This window comes from Lagenorhynchus albirostris, chromosome 14 (assembly GCF_949774975.1).
Source record: "Lagenorhynchus albirostris chromosome 14, mLagAlb1.1, whole genome shotgun sequence".
NCBI lineage: Eukaryota > Metazoa > Chordata > Mammalia > Artiodactyla > Delphinidae > Lagenorhynchus > Lagenorhynchus albirostris.
The window spans coordinates 72,756,866-72,776,762 of record NC_083108.1 but is presented as its reverse complement, the minus strand read 5'-3'; the positions used below and the strand labels follow the sequence as shown (position 1 = coordinate 72,776,762).

The following is a 19,897-nucleotide window of genomic DNA, read 5'->3' as shown; positions in this document are numbered from 1 at the left end:
ACTGGCCCCTTAGGAAAGGTGAGAGCATCTTCTGGAGTGCTTATTCGGGGACCAAAAAAAACAAGTGTTTTTTTTCTCGTGCTCAGGGACAGTTTTCTTGTATCTGAGAGAACTTTCTTTTCCACCTGCTGGCTGGGCCAGGTTTCAAATGCATCCTCTAATAATAACTATTGAACAACTTGTACTTTGCACTAAAAGTACTTGCAGCCTCCACATCCTCTTGCTCCCTGGGGACTATCCATCACAGACATGTTGAAGTTAAGGGAGGTTCAACCTCCATGATAAAGAGACCCTAGAGTACAGTAACTCAGACCCAGTGGAAGTTCATTTCTTGCACATGTAAGAGTCCAAGGTGAGCCCTGAGGTCTGCCATTCGGGGGCTTGTTATCTCCACGCAGCCAGTGGTGGGGATGAGTGCAGAAGAGAACATGATCTCAGAGAAGCAGCAGTGAGCCGTGGCGTGAAGTGAGATCTTAGTTCCCTGCCCAGGAATTGAACCTGGGTAGCCTGGATGAAAACCAGGAATCCTAGCCGGTGGACCAGCAAGGGCTAGAGGCTAGAAGCAAAGTTCCCCTGGCCCTCACCCCCATTGAAAAACGTGTTTCTCAAGGAGGCGAGAACTGTAAAAACAGGTACAAAGTTTATTATTGGGGACACAGAACAACAACAAGTGGGAGAACACACAGAGAAACAGTTTGTTGAGTTGACAGAAGCAAGGCAGAGATGCACACCGGGAGAGGAAGGGTGTGGGCGTCCTCCCTAATGAGGAGGAGCCCAGTAAAGAGGCGGTGGAGTCATGCATTATAGGGCAGTTCTTCGGGTCTTTGTTTACCTTTGGCCAATTACCTGGTTTCTTTTTCCACACTCTGCCCTGCCCTAGGACCCTCCCCAACAGGCGTGCGCAACTTTTTTCCAAGATGGGTTCCACCCCAGAGGCCTATGGGAGGGCCTTGGCATCACATATTATGGGGTGGTGCCCCTTCCTTTTTGAGCCCCAAGGAGCCTTTCTGTGCATGTGCAATGTCTCCCTTGCCCCAAGGATGGGAAATATATTATGTGACCTCTTGATCTTTACTCAGAACAGCGTTTAGCTCCTCTCTGTCCCGGCCATAACTGTTACCTCAAAGTGTCCACAGGAAAGAAAGCCTGGCTATTTACCCTGTTCCTGTTGTTATTTCTATTTCGAAGTGCAAACAGGAGGCTGGTTCTAAATAGCTAACCTGGAGCCCACCTATCTCCTGTCTCAGGAAATGCAAACAGGGGGCTAGTTGCAAGTGTCCAGCCTGAAGTCCATCTTTTTCTCGCCCCAAGAAATGTAAACAGGAGGCCAGTTGTAAATGCCTAGCCTGGAGCCCATCTGTGTCCTGCCTGAAGCAGACTGGCCCAGGAGGGGCCCACGTCACAGGGCCGCACCTCACAGCACCACACTTCACGGCAGAGAAGGCTGGGCGTGTAACTGAGGTGTGCGTGCAGAAAGGGGACACCAGGTCTCAGCGGACAGCTCATCATCACCACTAACCACCCATTACCCACTTTCAAAAATAAATCATTGATGAAAAGTAAATCAGATGCTGCAGGGCTTATCCTGACGTAGCGTGTTCACTGCAGAACCATTTGCCCTCCCTCCATTCTATAACAGGTGAGAAGCTGGTGCCCGGGGCCAGAGAGGTGCTGACGGAGATATTTAAGAGCTGCGCCCACTCAGAGCAGATGCTGAGCCTGACACCAGCAAAGCCCATCAAAGTGTCTGACATTTATCTCAGCAAAGAGCAGATCAACTCCCAGACGCCAGGCAACCTCCTCCACCTCTTCTTCACCAATGTTCGGCCCCCCAAAAAGGTGCTGGAGGACCAGCTCACCCAGGTAGCCACCCCATCCCCACCGCACCCGTGCTGGGCCTTGCGTGCCCCTGGGGCTGAGTCTGAGCCCCGCCCCCTTCCGGTGCTCCGCAGATCCTGAGGAAGTACGGCGTGCCAAAACCCAAGTTCGACAAGAGCAAGTACAGCAAGGCGGGGAAGGAACAGCACCCCGGGAAGGTGGTGAGCACCAAGCGGCCCATCACCAAGCCACCCGCCAAGGACAAGACCGTGCTAAACAGCGTCAGGTGGGTGACCGAGGAGCTCGGAAGGTGGGCCGGGCAGGGGGACGCAGGGCCACCTCCTAGCAGGCTTCCTGGGAGGCTGTTGGCACCTTGGGGGAGCCAGACATCTGGCTCTTCTCTGCTCTGCTGCCGGGGTCCTTTTCGCCCTTGCCTTCGTCAGCTGGAAGAGAACGTTTCGTTTTACCCGTAAGGATAGTAAAATCTGGACCATGCAGGCTGGAAAGCAGACCAGTCTGAATTAATAAAACATCTAAAATGTACAGAATTGTTTAAAAAGTCTAACTTCTTTTACCCACACAATAATGCACAGTTATTGTAGAAAGACTGTAAAGTGCACCCGTGCATATTGGAAAACACTGAAATACCCCCAACATAGCAACTGCTTTTAACATTTAAGTGCAGAATGTTTTATTTGTGCATACGTATTATCTTGTTACATTGTAAATGGCCAAACTAGTACAATATTCAAAAGCATATGCAGTGAAAAGCCACTCCTCTTCCTCTCCATCCTTAAGCCTCCCAGCTCCTGTCCCTGAGGCTGCAGTGTCACTTTCGTAGCCTTGCAGAACTGTTCTGGGTGTACACGAGCACGTGTACACGTACCCAGAGGTCGGGAACTGTACAAAATGCCTGTACCTTGCTGTTTCTGTTTACTCCTGATCTTGGAGATGATTCCATATCAGCACAAAAAGAACTTCCCCTGTTCCTATTTTAAAGTAGCTCCATAATATTCCATGTGTGGATATGCACACATATTTAGTAGAATTTTCTTTAGAAACATGTTTATGACGCTCAAGTTGAAATTCAGGTAGTGAAGTACTACGGAGCAGAAGTCTCTAGAGGACTTGTTTAAGTCGTCAGAGAAAAAAGTGTCTTAAAATTTTATTAATTAATTATACATAAACGGGGCTTTTGAGTCAGCACTGTCCCATAGAGCTTTCTGTGACGATGGAAATGTGCATTTCTCTGTCTGTGCTACTCACCACAGTGGCCACTAACCACGTGGCTGCTGAGCACTTGAAGTGCGGCGAGTGCCACCAAGGAACTGGACTTGTAACTTTAATCAATTTAAACTTAAGTAGCTACATCTGGCCAGTGCCTGCTTCTTGGACAGCACAGCTCTGAAGTATGTAGAAAGAATGTTTGAAAAGTGTCTCTTCGAGATTTTCCACATTTTAAAGCATCAAATTGTCCTCATAATTTGCTCAGGAAACTTTTCTTGGTCAGAACAAAGCTGATCTTGACCCCCGCCCTGTCTGAACCATCAGCTGTAGTTGGGGGAGGGTGAACGAATGCCTGGTGAGGTTCTGCATTCCCCCCACCAGGAGGAGGTGTGGGCGTGAGGAATTCTGATTCTGGTGCTTTGGTCTACAGCAGGACTGCCTTGAGCGAGAAGAAGCCCACCGTGAAGCCGAAGTCACCGGAGAAGAGCAAGCCGGACGAAAAGGACCCAGAAAAGTCACCCACCAAAAAACAAGAAGGTGAACAAGCAACTTGGGCCTGATGCGGGCTTGGGGCTGCTTCCATCCTAGAGATGGCGGCGCAGCCTGGGATCCAGCCTCTTTGCTTTTCCCTGACCGCCTGGCTCCCTCGGGTTTTAGCTTAGGCAGGGCAGCCCTGCCCAAGACACGGAAGACATCCCTGGCCAACTGCGATTATTGCTCCAGGACTCCATCTCTGCTGACCTGAACTGATGGAGGTTAGAATAGCAGCTCCAGAAATACCATACTCCCAAGGGAAGAATAGATGATTGCGATTGAAAGTAAAGATTGATAATCTGCTCAGAAATTTTCTTCCAGAAGGGCACTTACCTGGGACATTAGAACCTTATCTTCCTAAAGGCCCGAGCAGACTTGGAGAAAGCTATTATTGTCACAAAAATTGCTTAGTCAGTCGGGAATGTTTCTGAGATACAGAAAGACAAGACTGGGGGGAAAGCGCTGCACCACTTGGTCACCAGCCCGAGGAGGTGAGGCAGCAGCTCAGACCCGTCAGGTTGGGGGTTATGTGTGTCCTTGAGCAGTCGGGTGGAGACAGTCTGTTAACAGACCCTGGAGTGACGGCAGGAGACGGGGGGTGGGGGTGGGGGTGGGGGTTAGATGAATTGGGCCCTGAAAGAGAGGGTGCAGTGGGAGCATGTTGTGGGACCCCCACTTCTCACCGATTCCTAACACTGTGAACACTTTTCCATCAGTCCCTGAGGAAAAGTACCTGACATTGGAAGGATTTCACAAGTTTGTTATTGACCGAGCCAAGCAAGACATCCGTAGTGTCTGGAGGGCGATTTTATCCTGTGGTTACGATCTTCATTTTGAGAGGTAAGAGGCTGTCAACCCAGTTGATACCTTGTGTAAAAATTGTTCTCAGAGAGAGTGGCACGGACATATAGACACTACCAAATGTAAAACAGACAGCTAGTGGGAAGCAGCCGCATAGCACAGGGAGATCAGCTCGGTGCTTTGTGACCACCTAGAGGGGTGGGATAGGGAGGGTGTGAGGGAGGGAAACGCAAGAGGGAGGGGATATGGGGATATAGGTATACCTATAGCTGGTTCACTTTGTTATACAGCAGAAACTAACACACCATTGTGAAGCAGTTATACTCCAATAAAGATGTTAAAAAAAAAAAATTGTTCTCAGCTACTAGACGCTTCCCCAAGCAATTACTCCCAGGGAAGCCATTCCATCTGGCCTGTTTTTAATGCCTATTGAGTTATTTTCCAATTTTTTCTAATGTTTTTTTTTCAATATTTTTATTTTTATACTTTTTACATCTTTATTGGAGTATAATTTATTTTTACATCTTTATTGGAGTACAATGGTGTGTTAGTTTCTGCTTTATAACAAAGTGAATCAGTTATACATATACATATGTTCCCATATCTCTTCCCTCTTGCGTCTCCCTCCCTCCCACCCTCCCTATCCCATCCCTCTAGGTGGTCACAAAGCACTGAGCTGATCTCGCTGTGCTATGCGGCTGCTTCCCACTAGCTATCTATTTTACGTTTGGTAGTGTATATATGTCCATGCCTCTGTCTCGCTTTGTCACAGATTACCCTTCCCCCTCCCCATATTTCCTAATTGTTAATGTGGATTTTCCAGCCTGTTTGAAACAGTGTTCTATAGAACAGAAATTCACTGTCTCGCAGTTCTGGAGGCTGGAAGCCAAGCCCAAGATCAAGGTGTCAACAGGGTTAGTTTCTCTGGAGGGCTCTCCTTGGCTCACAGACGGCCACCTTTGTGCTGTGTGCTCAGGTGGCCCTTCCTCTGTGTGCCTGCATCCCTGGTGTCTCTTCTTCTTCTTATGAGGACAACAGTCCAATTGGATTAGGGCCCCACCCTGTGACCTCATTTAACCTAATGACCTCTTTAAAGACCCTGTCTCCAAATACAGTCACATTGGCGGTTAGAGCGTCAGCATATGAATTGGCGGGAAGGGGACATTTCAGTCCCTAACAGGGATGATTTCTTATTCCAAAGAATCTTTTTTCTTTGGACTCACATATTCTCTCCCACTCTCCATTGCCCTCTCTCACTCCCAGGCAGGAGCACAGCAAGGTCACGAGTCACCAGGTCTCCAGGGCCAAACTAAATATGGTTTCCCCTTTCTAGCTGTAAGTGAATCCCAAGCAGGCAAGATGTCTGCAAACCAAAAGAAATCTCCCTGCTCTCGCCCTCTGGCTCTGCCACACACAGGCCTACACGCCCGTTCCCACAGCAAGATGTACTGGGCCTCAGAGAAGGAATGGCTGCCAGAAGCATGCTTTTTTAAAACCCCGTTTTCAGAGTTGAGAAATTGTTTACTGCTTGGCACCAGCACTTTGTACCTTCATTGAAGGCTCAGAGTCGATGCCCAGATGGGCCTTGGATCATGGTGACAGGGCCAAGTTCTTCGACTGGTTTTAGAAACCAGTAAGAGACACGACTTTGGGGGTTTTCGTTAAAAGCAGAATCACCTATTTTGGACTAGAAACTGCATTCCAAGTGAAAAGGGGACAAATTGGACTGCAAATTAATTCCAAGGTGACACATTTGTAACAGCTGTAAGGGCTGATTCACGTGTGTTATGGGGCCATGGTGATGACACATCCAGCCTGGAAGAGGGGATCACCTCCTGAAGGCGCTAGGTCTCTCTGGGAGCACTCCTAGGGTAGGACAGAGGTGGCCTGCAGTGACGAGAGCCTGGCACCAGGCTCCACCACCTCCCTGAGACAGGACCCTCTGCGCGATGCACCCTGTGTGGCATGTGACCCCCCTCGAGGTGCCACAGGTTCTGGAACGAGAGGCACCTGTCCACCCACCTGCCTGCCTGCAGGCCTTTCTTGGGTTAATAGCTCAATGTAGAATAAGGACACACACACTCGATAAAAACCTCATGCAGTATATTCAAACACAAAGGAGATTTCCTGTGATTCTGTGCCCAGGGGTAATCACTTGGAAAGGTTTCAGTAAACACCTCTCCCACCATTTTTCCAGGCGTAGATGTTTTCAGCACTGTAGCGGGGAGCAGACAGGAAATAGTGTCCTGCAGTGTGCTTTTTTCATTTTTCCACGTCATTTGATACTGTTCTACCAGATGACTTTTAACGGCTGCCGAGCAGTCCGTTCTTGGGGGTGGTGTAGCTTATGGCTGATGTTGCTGTAGCAAGGCAGCCCTCACAAACACACCTTTGCCTGCCTGCTCAAGGAGCCGCGTAGGGGAACCCTGGGGTGGGATCGCTGGGTAAAAGATGACGGCTTCAGTAACACCAGCAGCTGGCATGTGCTGTGCCCTCGGAAGGGGCGGAGCACCGTGCTGTGTGCAGCACAGGTGTCCTCTCAGTGACTCCTCCTGACAGCGCGAGGCTGTGCTATCGCCAGCTCCATTTCATAGATGAAGAAACTGAGGCTCAGGAAGTAGGTGTGCTTTGTAGCCTAGATTTCACCCAAGGACTCCAGTGCCCCGTCTTTAACCCTAAAGCCCTGCTGCCTACAGACAGCAGGGAGGCACGTGGGGATGCGTGTTGCCATCCCCTCGGCCTGCTCAGCTTGTTTCTTTAGAAAGGAGCTTTCCCCTCAGGACAGGCAGTTCCTCTGCAGTCAGCACCTTGGCTGGGCACCAAGAAATGCCTGGGAGGCGAGGCTGTCTTATAAAGGTCCTCCGGGAGCTGGGACGTGGCCGCGGAGGAACCCAGCAGTCCCCCAGCGGCCGCCGCCCCACCTTGCCTCTCCCCGCCCCCAGGTGTGCCTGCATCGACGTCCGGCACGCACACAAGGCCTCCCGGAAGTGGACCCTGGAGATGGACGTGGCGCTCGTGCAGTACATCAACCGGCTGTGCCGCCACCTGGCCATCACGCCCGCGCGGCTGCATCCCCACGAGGTGTATCTGGACCCCACAGACGCCGCCGACCCCAGAGTGGCCTGTCTCTTGAGTATGTGGCCCCAGGGGGATGCCTTTCAGGGTCCTCCCCCTGGACCGCCCTGTGGGGGCCTGCCCCATGACGGCACGGGGTGGTTTAGAAGGACTAGATGCCCTTTCTGTGCCCATTACAAAAATCCCTAGGAACACCTGCTGTGAACAGGTGGGTATAAAAAGGAGAGAAAGATGAGAAGTTGTGATTGTGGCCAAATTAAAGTTTGTGAGGCCTTATTATGTGCTCCTCGCAACCAAGCCAAGCGGCAGACACAAGTGCGGTGGCTGGGAGGCGAGACCCCTGCCGCCACACCCAGGCCCCTGCCTAGAGGCCGCCTCGGATGCCAGGCTGGCGTTGGGGGTGAGACGGGGTCAGGGCAGTCTGGTAGCGTGTGTCAGAGACATTAGCCTTAATTACAAGACAGCAGCATGTTTGTATCAAAAGCTAGGAACGCACACAACAACAACGCGCACACAGAAACGGCCATTCTCCGTAAATCCACCCCTGGAGCATAAGCCCTGTCACACGCAACAGGCCCTGGGCCGGCTCCGGTGCTGCAGTGTGTGCGCGCCTCGGGCCCCGCTTAGCCTGCTCACCCTCACTCAGCCACAGTCCGAGCCCTCGCTCTCTTGCGGATACCGCGACAGTGAACGTGGCCGTGAACTGTCCCAACGTCAGTCTCACGGTCAGAGAGGAGATGTACGTGAGGGCAGACAAGTAAAATTCAGTGTGCCATGTAACAGTCTCCTGGTTTCAAGGCGTGAGGTCACACCACGAGGAGCTGGGGGAAAGGTACACAGGACTCTACTTTGTTCTGCAACTTCCTATGAGCCTGTAATTACTTCAGAGTTAAAAGTTAAAAATCAAATGGTACGCAGCCCCGGCACAGCCGCAAAGGCCGGCTGAGTGGACCCTCAGGTCCCCTCCGAGCCCGGGCCTCGCCCTCTGCTGCTGCTTGGCACAGGCTCAGGGAAGCCGGGATCTCTCACTCACCAACAGCCTCTGGGTTCCAGGGATAAAACCCACCGCGGGAGCCTCCCTGTCCCTCCCTGCGACCAGGCCACCTGCATCGTTCACAGACGGAGAGTCTCGGCCTCGCTGGGCCGAGCCCCCGCCTGACCGCCCCTCATGCCCTGCAGATGTGCCCATCGAGAGCCTGCGCCTGCGCTTCGCCCTGCTGCAGTCCCTGAACACCACGCTCGAGACCTTCTTCCTGCCACTCGTGGAGCTGCGCCAGACGCCCATGTACACGCACAGCATCGCGGCCCTGCTGAAGGAGGCCAAAGGTCAGTGCCTGAGCCTCCTGGGCCTACCCCGATGGGTGGGGTTTCCGGCATCACCTGGACTCCTGCAGCTGCCCAGGGCCCCACCTCCCCCACCCCCAGCCTGTCCTTGGACACGTGAATCTTTTCTGGAGCAGTGGTTCCACCCAAGAGCAGTTACTTTAATTATGCTCTGAAGAAAACAAATATGCTCTGAAAAACTAAATTTACTAAAAGAGTTTTCAGATTATTTAGAAATACATAAATGTAAAGCTCTGACTCACTAGCTGCCCCCAATGTTCCTGCATCCCAGAGACGACCATCACTAACAGATGAGTCTGTCCTTCCAGACTTTTCTATTCACATACATATAGACACACACATTTGCCTTTTTTTTTAAATCAAAAACTGGGTATCAGGCTTCCCTGGTGGCGCAGTGGTTGAGAGTCCGCCTGCCAATGCAGGGGACATGGGTTTGTGCCCCGGTCCAGGAAGATCCCACATGCCGCGGAGCGGCTGGGCCCGTGAGCCATGGCCGCTGAGCCTGCGCGTCCGGAGCCTGTGCTCCGCAATGGGAGAGGCCACAACAGTGAGAGGCCCGCGTACCGCAAAAAAAAAAAACAAAAAAAACCTGGGTATCCTCTTATACATTCTGTCGTGCACCTCTGCTTCACAGATCTCTGCCTGTCGACACACACACCCTCCTTGCCTTGCTGTCCACAGTGTAGGTGTCCATGTCCTTATTGATAGACACTTCCGTGGTTTTTATTTTTTGCTGTTTCAGAAGTGGCCACAGAAACCTCCTTATTCTTTATGTATTTGGGTTTGTATTCCTGCAAGCGAGGCGTCTCGTGGGCATGACAGGGTCCAAGGGTTTAATCCTGCGTTCACATTTGGGTGGTGGCTAACTAATCACCCTCCAGTGGAGCGGGACCTCTTATGCCCCCAGCAGCACATCCCCCCAGGGGCCTGCGGGCTGTCCCAGAAGAGACTGGACGGACCCACAGGGGACAGTGTGGCCCCTGCCAGGCCTCGGGGTGACTGGGAAGGAAGGGAAGCCACCCCATCCCAGCCTCTACCGCATTCCTCCCTCCAGGGCTGATCTTTTATGACACGAAAGTGACCGTCATGAATCGGGTGCTGAACGCCACAGTGCAGAGGACAGCTGACCACGCGGCACCGGAGATTACTCTGGACCCACTGGAGATCGTGGGAGGTGAGATTAGCTACACAGACCAGAGGATGCAGGCAGCAGTCCTTCAACTAGTTGATTTCTCGCACATAAGAGAAGGTTCTAGAAGTGAGAGTCCCGGGCTGCTCTGACATCCCTCATTGGCGTGGGTGCTTCTGTTGCCCTGCTCTACGTCCCAGCCTGTGACGTCCCCCTCCAGTCCCTCCCAAGCTCCCAATCCAGGCAGCAGAGGGAGGGGGCATCAGCGGCACAGGCCGCGCCTCAGTGCAGGGGAGGTGGGCTTCGTTCTGGCCATGGACATGCTAAAATCAGGGCTCTAGCACCGAAAAAGCGGGGAGGCTAGATATTGGGGAGGCAGCCAGGAGTCTCCGCCACAGCCTGTGAACGGACAGATGTCGGGAGGGGCACGTGAGAGGAGCCCAAGTGCGGGGCCTCCCCCGAGACACGTGGAAGGATGGGAGGGGCTGACCACGTGGAGAACAGGGTGGGGGGTGGTGGAGGGTGGGGTTGGGGGGCGGGCTCCTCGAGGGACCCACGTGGCAGACGTGAAAGATTGAAGATGTTCCAGGAGCAGAAGGGAGGCCGTGGCTGCCCCCAGCAGGCCGGGGCCTGGCCATGCGGCTCTCCTGTGCTGGGGTGCAGGGGATGGCCACCCGGAGGTTTTGGCACTTCCTCTCTCGTTCCAGGGGAGATCAGAGCCTCTGAAAACTCCTACTTCTGCCAGGCGGCCAGGCAGCTGGCCTCGGTGCCATCCTCCCAGCTTTGTGTCAGACTGGCGAGTGGCGGTGACCCCACCTATGCCTTCAACATCCGCTTCACTGGGGAGGAGGTCCACGGCACCAGTAAGTGGCCCCCGCAGGCCCTCCGTCAGCCAGTTCAGGGTGAAGGCTGTGTTTAGAATGTAAACATTCCTGGGGTTATTTTCAGCCTAAATGGCCCAATATCTTACCTGTTAACAAGAGTCAAGCCACATCCTCATTACCCTGCTCTGCACAGAAGCCAGGACTGCCCCCAAGTGACATCTGTCCAGGCTCTCCAAACCCAGCCCCCCTGGACTTGCCCCTGTCCCCTGGGGATGTGGCACCTGCCGCTGGCCCGGAACTTCAGCCCAGCACTGTCCAGGCTTGGGGACCGGGCTTCTGATCAGTGCTAGGAGTGCGTTTCTTGCTGAGGAGAGACGCCCTCAGTGTGGATTGGACTTCTTTTCCAGGAAGAGCCCTTGGCTGAGGGTTGGTTGGGCCAAAAGCTTGTGTGTGTGCCCCATGAGAGACAGGTGTCTGGGGGGCCCTTGATCAGAATGGCACATCCTGCCATTTCACGCTGCAGGGAGGAGGAATGGCCGCTCAGAACATGCTCCTGCGTGGTCCTTTCAGTCCGTTTAGCCCAGACGTTCAGGAAATGCGCTGTTTGGGAGAAGACAGTTCTTTCACTGGGCGCGCGGGGAGGGGAGAGCTCTTGGGGCAGCTCTGTTTCCCATTCCCGCCCTGATCATGGGACACTTCCCGCAGCAGCCTCCTTGCCGGCCAGTGCCGTGGCATCCTCTGGGCACATCTCGGAGGCTCTCTGAGAACAGCTCTGTTCATTGAGATACCAGAACGTGCCAGGCCCAGGCTCAACACCTTACGCTCCTCATGACACCAGCACTGTCCCACTTTACAGGCAGGGAAACTGGGGCTCCACCAAGTTAAGTAGCTCCCCCAAGGTCAGCAGCATCACTGGGGTGCAAACCCAGGTCTGTCGGATTCTAAAGCCCAGCCCTTGGCGGCTTCAGCAGGCGGGAGTGTCCTGCTTCTCCGTGGAAGCGGCCAGGCCCTGACATCTGTCCCCAAGCAAGTCCTCCGCGAGCACAGCTGTCCTCAGTGCTTCCTGACCTGAGGACACTGATAGGATGCATGAGGAAGGGCAGAGGAGACCCAGCCATAGAGAGGAGTTTTGCAAGAAACCCAAAGGCACATTTGGAATGGCAGTAGGAGAGGAGCTGATCATTGTTGTTGCCCTTTGCGTGTGTCTGTGTGTCCATCCATTTATTTATGCTCTCACTGGACACACACTGAGCCCTGGGCTTGGCAGGAGGCAGTGCTGAGGAAAACATGGGGCCCTGCTCTTGGCCCAGCGCAGGGGACGGACACGGGTCCCACAAGCCCTTGTATCGGTGTCAGCTTGCAGCTGTGAGAAGTGACCCTCGTAGGATCTGCCTTTGATCTCGTTGAATCCCTGGAACTAGCCTGGGAGGTGGGTACAGTGACTGCCCCCATCCGCTAGGTAGAGGTGCGGAGGCTGGCTCCGTCAGAGAAGTGATTCCCCAGGAGCCACGCAGCTAGTTAGTGGCCCCACAGATTGGAGCCCGGATCTCCCAGCCCTTGGGCGGGTTCTGTTTCCACCCACCAAAGCCGCAGCCCAGGGGCCAGAGAAGTTGACTTCCCGGTGGGGACAGGGCCTGCGGGCAGGGTAGGCTGATAGGTCCCCATCTGTCCTGCAGGCGGCTCCTTCCGCCACTTCCTGTGGCAGGTGTGTAAAGAGCTGCAGAGCTCCTCGCTCTCCCTTCTCCTGCTGTGCCCCAGCTCAGCCGTCAACAAGAACAAGGTAAGACGCGAGGCCTGGGCAGCCAAGGCTGGTGGCCCAGCGGTCGGCTCCCTGAGGGGCAGGGGCTCGGCTCATGGGTGCGCGTCCTCATTAGCTCTGAGCCCTTTCACAAGCCTTCCTGGTCTGGGCGGTGCTCTTGCTGCTCTGGCTGGACATGCTTCTGCCTGCCGTGGGTCCCGTGGGCCTGGGACCCATGTTCCTGCGGGGAGCAGAGGCCCACGTCAGTCACTTCACCTCTGCCTCCACTTCCAGGGCAAGTACATCCTGACCCCAAGCCCCATCACCTACGGGGAGGAGCAGCTGCTGCACTTCCTGGGCCAGTTGCTGGGAATTGCGATCCGAGCAGATGTCCCTCTTCCCCTGGACCTCCTGCCCTCCTTCTGGAAGACACTGGTGGGTGAGCCCCTGGACCCTGACCAAGACCTGCAGGAAGCAGACATACTCACCTACAATTATGTCAAGAAATTCGAGAGTGTAAGTGAAAAGCCCACGTTTTCTGGGGGACAGTGGGGCCCGGAGCAGTGCCCCTGGGGCCCTTATTGCCACCCCATGGCCACTGTGTCCCCACCTGGGGACTGACTGCCATCTCTTGAACATTAGGCTGCATAAGGCATCTCTGCTAGCCAGGCTTGTCTCAGGGGGACAGGAGCCTCAGTCTTCCCTCCCTGCAGACAGCAGCAGCCCAGGGGTGACTTAACCAGCCTGCTGGGCCTCGTGAGGACACAGGAGTGAAGGGTTCCCGGCAGCTAAAGGAGTAGAAGTGTTGGGTGGGAGGTGCTCCAAGCAGAGCCAGTTTCACTTTTAAGAGCTTGGTTTCAGAGTTTCACGAAGAGCACAGGAGATCAACTCTTGGGTATCACCTAGGCAGGGCGCTGGGAACGGAGCTCTTCCTCCCTCCCCTGTGCCTTGGGACACACAGAGATAGTGAGATCACAGCAGTGTCCGACCGTTCCCCTCCACACGCAGACCAGCCCACCTATGGTCGCTGCTCAGGCTGTGGTCAGGTCCGTCCATTGGTTCGGCAGAGTCGCTGAGGGCAGGCTGGGCTCACGTCTGTTGTCAGGGAGCTGCCCCGCTGCTCTCCGTTTATGTAAGGCCCACGCTGGAGGGCTGTGTTCAGAAGCCCTCACAGTGAGGCCAGGAGGGAAGTGAGGCTCAGAGCGGTGGGCTGGCCGGGAGCAAAGCCACTAGCAGAGCTCGGGTCTGGCCAGCTGGAAAGCCTGAGCTTTTTGGCCCACACGCGCTCCTCAGGTTAGAGACCATCCCGGCAGAGTGTGGAGGTGGCCCGTGATCCAGCCCTCCCCGAGGCCGGCGGCTCTTGCTCACCGGGGGGCAGACTTTGTGTCAGAGGCCTTGCGAGGCTGCTCTCCAGGGGACATCTGCTGAAGGAGGGGTTGGCCGATCGGCCTCCACTGGCCAGACTTGAGGGCCCTCGGAGGGGCCTCGTTGCCAGGCTTTCCGTAGTCCCCTTAGCTGCCACTTGAGGGAAGCCAGCGCACGGGAGCAGCAAAGCCGGGGTCCTGGACAGCAGTTGGCTTCTCAGCGGAAAGAGGGCCGACGATGAATTGTTTAAAGGGTCAAAGCAGGACGCCCTCCACGGGCTGGGGATTTATGAGTAGCTGCCAGGCGCTGCTCTGAGAAGTCCTCCCGGGGGCGTGGGTGGCAGCAAAGGCCTGAGGCAGGCAGAGGAAGTAAGACGGCGTCCAGGCAGACCATCCAGCCAAGGCTTCTGTCTGGAGGGGATGAGCAAGGCCCCAGAGGGTGCTGGGAGACAGAACCGCCCCGGGAGAGGCGGGGGAGGCACATGAACCAGAAAGAAATGCCCTGAACTTCTGTCGGGGGTGCCTGCCTGCGGCCTTCACTGTCCCGGGCTACAGGCTTGTTCTCCCCTGGGTCAGATCCCGTCCTCTCCTCGGTGGCCCAGCATGCACGTCAGTGGGCCAGATGGTGGAGGGGGTAGCCCGTGTACCTTCCACAGGTAGAATTAAGTCAGGGCTCTCTGGTGACAAGTGACAGAAACCCCAGGTCAAACCAGCTTAGGAAAGAAATTTTTTTTAGTGATTTGATCTTAAAACTAAAAGTACAGATATAGATTGGCTTCAGACAGGGTTGAATCCAGGTGCTCCAATGATGTCGTCAGTGAGTGATCTCAAGATGGCCCCAGCAGCACGAGGTGCACCGCCTTCAGCCGTGTCCACACCAGTGAAAGAGGGCAACTGTAATTTGGGTCTCATTGGCGAGGCCTCGGTCACGTGCCTAACACTGAACTGATGGCAAGGCTGGCAGGCCAGGCCACAGTAGCCCCCACCCGAACAATGACCGACATCTGCCCAACTGGGGAAGAGGTTCCCTCTTCTCAGGGCCTGGGGAGCAGGGCGGCAGTCAGCCCCGCCCTGCCGTGCCTCCCTCCAGATCAACGACGAGAGCGAGCTGGAGGCCCTGTGCGCCGAGATTGCCTCCCAGCACCTGGCCATCGAGAGCCCCGACGGGCCCAGTAAGCCCTGCTGCCGGTTCACCTACCTGACCATGGCGGGCGAGGAGGTGGAGCTGTGCAGCCGCGGCCGGCACATCCCTGTGGCGTGAGTGCGTGGGGGCCTAGGTCAGGGGACCGGCGGCTTCCACTGGGGGGAGGGTGTGAGGCAGGACGGTGGGCGCCAGGAAAGATGGTGGAGTATCTTCAGTGGAAGGACTTTATTCAGAAACAGCAGGTCTGGGGCTGGTGACACCCAGAGCAGGAGAGTTCACTGAGCTGCCAGGCCTGGGAAATCCGGGTAACAGCCTGGGGGCCTCTGCCCGCGTGGGTGTGGCCCCCAGGCCCCGGAGCAGCCTCCTGAGCGTCGCATCTCACCCACGACCCCCGCAGGTGGGAGAACAAGGACATCTACGCAGCAGCCATCCGGAGCCTGCGGCTGCGGGAGCTGCAGAACGTCGAGTGTGTGACAGCCGTGCGCGCGGGCCTGGGCGCCATCATCCCCCTGCAGCTGCTCACCACACTCAGCCCGCTGGAGATGGAGCTGCGGACGTGCGGCCTCCCTTACATCAACCTCGAGTTCCTGAAGGTCGGTGGCTGGGCCGGCTGGGCTGACAGGCATGTTGGCAGTGGCCTGTCATGTCTTAGTACTTCCTGGGCCCCAGCACTCTGTCCTCCTCACATGTGAGAGGAGCTGTGCTCACCCCTGTCTCATTGCTGTGTAAACTGAAGCTAAGACAGGTTACTTACCCAAGGTCGCCCAGCCAGGAAGTGGCAGATCCCCTGCCTCCCGAGTTAAGCCACCAGCCTGAGGTGAAGCCCCCTCCACTGTTCAGCCTGGCCCGCTTTTGCCCATGCCAGCTGGGAGACCTTGCCCAAGTGACTTCACCTGTAATGGGAAGAGTGACAAGACCTGCCCGGCGGGGGTCAGTGGGGTAATGTATGGAGAACCCCTGCTGCCGGGCCTAGCGCGTAGGCCACAGTCACACAGACAGTGTGCCTTTGCGGTCCTTGTCATCATTGTAACCTCCCTGTGTCCTGCAGCCATCGATTCCCTGCTGCACCCTGCCCCGGGATTGGGCCCAGCCTTGTCGGGGGGGCACTGGGTTAGAAGCCCAGGCCTGCTCACGTCTGCGACCTTTCTTCCCCAGGCCCACACCATGTACCAGGTGGGCCTGATGGAGACAGACCAGCACATCGAGTTCTTCTGGGGGGCACTGGAGATGTTTGCCCAGGAGGAGCTGTGCAAGTTCATCAAGTTCGCCTGCAATCAAGAGCGCATCCCGTTCACCTGCCCCTGCAAAGACGGGGGCCCCGACACAGCCCATGTGCCCCCATACCCCATGAAGATCGCCCCCCCGGATGGCACAGCAGGTACTGGCCTCCCCTGGTCATGTTCCAAGTAGGGACACATGGGCCCCGTTTGGAGCTGGGGCTGCTAGGCCCTGCATGAGGGGGGGAAGAACAATGGAGAGGGACCCCGAACACCAAGGCCCAAATGTAAATGAGAGAGGCCAGGGGGTGGTGGGGTGGGCTTGGGGCCATGTGCTTCCCAAACCTGACCTTCGCCAAGTGGCAGTATAGGCCCGACGCTGACGTGTCTTCTGAAATTTTTAAAAGCTTAAAATCCAGAAGTGTTTTAATTTTCCAACTTTTAAATGCAGCAAAATTAATTTAAAAAATCAAAACTCTTTGCCGGCCAGACAAACCTGCCTGCGGTCAGATTCTGTCACGGGTCAGCCGTTTGGTACCTGTGCTGTACAGCAGCTGTGTATCTGCCCTTTCCTCCTCCAGAATCCAGCCTCCCAGGCCCTCATCCCCCCGACTGGGCCTTGGGGTTGACTTGGAGCAGCCCAGAGAGGCAAACCTGGAGGCAGAGGGTCCAGCCAGGCCTCCCTGGGATCCAGTCCCGCGCTCTAACGCTGGCCCGATGTCTCTCCTACAGGTTCCCCAGACTCTCGCTACATCCGAGTGGAGACCTGCATGTTCATGATCAAGCTTCCCCAGTACTCCTCTCTGGAAATCATGCTGGAGAAACTTCGTTGTGCCATTCACTATCGCGAAGACCCCCTGAGTGGCTGAGGGGAGGGAGCCCGAGTTAGGCTGTCACCAAGGCACCGCTCTGCTGGCTTAGGAAGCCTGCCACTGCGAGCACATCCCTCCGGGGCCCTGCGTGAGGAGTTGGCAACATTTTGCTTTTCCGAACCTTTGTCCACATTCCAGGACCTCCTGGAAGACTTAACCTTATGTATTTGTACGTTTTGTGATGGGTTGGTTCTTTTGCTACCTATTTGTGGTATGTTTGTAGGATAGTTTAGTTCCCAGACAGCTCCTGTCTCATTTGATCTTCCTGGACATGTTCCTTCGTGGCCACCAGGTTCTGAGGCTGTGAGGCCCCAGTTGGTTCCACATCATAGAACCACCCAGCAGGAAGCTGGTAGTGAGATGCCCTTGGCCCACAGAGCACCTGTTCTTTCTGCAGAGCGTCTTCACAGACAAGTGTGTGGCCAGCCCTGCCCCTCCGCCTTGAGCTGGAGTTTCTCCTGGACGTGGCTCCTGCAAGCCTCCTTCCATCTTGAAATGGTTGGGCCAGTTACCCAAACCTGGGAGACACACACAGGGAGCTTTACGTGTTAATCTTCCGGCTTTAGACCCTTGTCCATGGTCTGGGTTTTCCTGAAGAAAAGCCCACAGTGGTTCCCCCGTCCCTTCCCACCCAGATAGCCCTCTCTGCTGTCCGACTCTTCTGGGCCCCGGTCCGACAGTTTCCCACTGAGTGCTGCCCAGGATTAGAAGACCAAAGGGTTCCTCCTTGACCTTAGTACGCAGAGCCAGGCCAGGTGCGTCCCAGCTCAGGAGTTGAGAGGACCCCTGGAGCTAGAGGGACAGTGCTCAAGTTGGGCGCCTTTTTCTGAGGCTCAGAACAGGAAAGCACATGACTCAAGCCTGCCCCACTTTTGTACTCAGAAACGTCCCTTCCTCACTACGGTATTTGTGATGTGAGGAGCAGAGGAAAGGCTACACCCCATTTTAAAAAGAGCTGTCTGAGGTGCTCTGCTCAATTCAGGGCCTACTGCAGTGACTAAGACCTTCAAGTCCAGATGGAGACACCAGGGTCCTTCTGCCCCTCTGGCTGGGCCCACGTGGCACCCCCTCCCCACCCCATGTGAGTGTGTGCCAGGGCTGAGCTACTGCAGCCCACCTGCGGCCCCAGTGCATTTGTGCCCTGAGTAGGTCTTTGTCCACTGGTACTTTGTTCGAGAGCAGCACATGCCATCTTGCTGGACACTGTCATTTTGGGCCTTGCCAGTTCTCACAGAATCACATCGCTGTATTTATTGTATAATATTGTGAATATTGGAAGTTCTGAGTGAGTGCTGTCTAGAAGGCTTTGGCGTGTGAATGCTGGTGGTGAGAGAGGATTTGCTCCTCCCTTTTCTGCTGTGGCCCTGGCCTGCTGGAAAGGTGTGTGGATTTTAGAGTTAGAGGCGTTAGCATCCACCTCCTCTGTGTTCTTCTTAGGAAATGAATTAAGGACCATTATAGAAAAGATTCCCTGACCTAAGGAAAGGATAAACCTGGATGAATTGTTCCAGTTGCATCAGTTACATTTGATGCAGGATCAGTCATGTCTGGAGGTGCCTGCAAGCAGTTTCCCTAATTGGAAGGAATACGGTAGGCCACTGCCTCCTGGGGGCCACAGCCCCCTTGACTGGGGGGGGGGGCGGGTCACGCCAGGATGTAGTCCTGACAACAAGGATCCTCTTATTTCATTTCTGCATAATGAAAGAGCCTTTGGATTTACTAGAAGTGGTTTTTCCTCCCTGTATTTTTCCATCTTGGTCCCCCCCCGCCGCCCCCATCCTTCCCATCCCTTGAATGGACTCAGAATTGTCAGCTACCTCCCCAAGAGGGGTTTGGAAAGCTTCTGTTGGCCCATCACTTGACTAGATGACAGCTGTGAGTAAGATACCTGCTGCTAACACGACTGCTTCTCCCAGAGAGCACATTGAGGTCCAGACAGATCCAAACCTTGGCCCTAAAAAAATGTGTGCTGTAAAGTTACTTGATGTATATTTATTATAATTATTTATGGTTGCATCTAACAAACTTTTCATTCAATTTGATGCTATTTACACCATTGCTGTGTAAAAGAAGCTCATGACAGGAAAAGTCACACCAATAAATAACCTTCATCTAATTTTGATTTACCTTAAGAGTTGTGTGATCATCTACTCTTGCTGAGAAGATTCGAAGGCCAACATGCTTGGATGGCTCTGATACTTGAGGGTCGCCAAGAAGCTAGGAATTAAAAGTATTTCTAATTATTATGGTCTCTTTACACTTGATGTGGTTCTTACTCCATTATGCTTATAAACTACCCCTTGCCCCCCACTCGACTCCTTATAGTCTATGGTTTTCATACAGAAAGTCTGATTAAAGGGATGGAAATCCAAGGTCAAAGGTAAACCTAACCCTGCAGGTTCTGCCCACTCCTTGTCCTGGAGCTGGTCTGTACTCTTGTGCCAGTGTGAGGATTCTCCTCAAGTGGACTGTTGCACTGGAAGAGTCTGGGCCTCTCTTAGACCACGTGTCCTCCTTTGGGCACAGGCAGTGGATTTAGAACTACTTTGTGCAAAAGGAAATACAGGGAAGCAGTAAAGACTTAGCTCAGAACTACTATCCAAAATCAGTGCTCTGCCCTCTTCTTGCTGTCCCGTGTCCATCCTACACATACCCCCCCACCCCCCGCCACATACACACAGAACCAAAACACACTGTAAAGGGAAAGAATTGGAGGCCTCATGTGCCAGGGAAAAACAAGGACTGGAAATGCATGTAGGAAGCAGAAATTCAAGTCCCCACCACCCTGCAGAAGGCTGGAAGTTATATTC

At 54.6% G+C, this 19,897-nt stretch overlaps 1 protein-coding gene across 2 annotated transcripts in view; it reads left to right on the top strand.

Moving 5' to 3' along the window:
- HECTD4 (HECT domain E3 ubiquitin protein ligase 4) overlaps positions 1 to 19,331 on the top strand; it is a 190,945-nt gene extending 171,614 nt beyond the window's left edge. For both annotated transcript variants that reach the window (XM_060170214.1, XM_060170213.1), the window contains exons 63-76: positions 1,640 to 1,863; positions 1,953 to 2,104; positions 3,476 to 3,582; positions 4,296 to 4,419; positions 7,323 to 7,513; positions 8,635 to 8,781; positions 9,854 to 9,973; positions 10,636 to 10,791; positions 12,429 to 12,532; positions 12,785 to 13,006; positions 14,945 to 15,111; positions 15,396 to 15,591; positions 16,154 to 16,376; positions 16,948 to 19,331. In XM_060170214.1, coding sequence (XP_060026197.1) covers positions 1,640 to 1,863; positions 1,953 to 2,104; positions 3,476 to 3,582; positions 4,296 to 4,419; positions 7,323 to 7,513; positions 8,635 to 8,781; positions 9,854 to 9,973; positions 10,636 to 10,791; positions 12,429 to 12,532; positions 12,785 to 13,006; positions 14,945 to 15,111; positions 15,396 to 15,591; positions 16,154 to 16,376; positions 16,948 to 17,084 — 2,270 coding nt within the window. In that variant the 3' untranslated portion in view covers positions 17,085 to 19,331. The remainder of the gene's footprint in view (positions 1 to 1,639; positions 1,864 to 1,952; positions 2,105 to 3,475; positions 3,583 to 4,295; positions 4,420 to 7,322; positions 7,514 to 8,634; positions 8,782 to 9,853; positions 9,974 to 10,635; positions 10,792 to 12,428; positions 12,533 to 12,784; positions 13,007 to 14,944; positions 15,112 to 15,395; positions 15,592 to 16,153; positions 16,377 to 16,947) is intronic.
- The last annotated feature ends 566 nt before the right edge of the window (positions 19,332 to 19,897 follow it).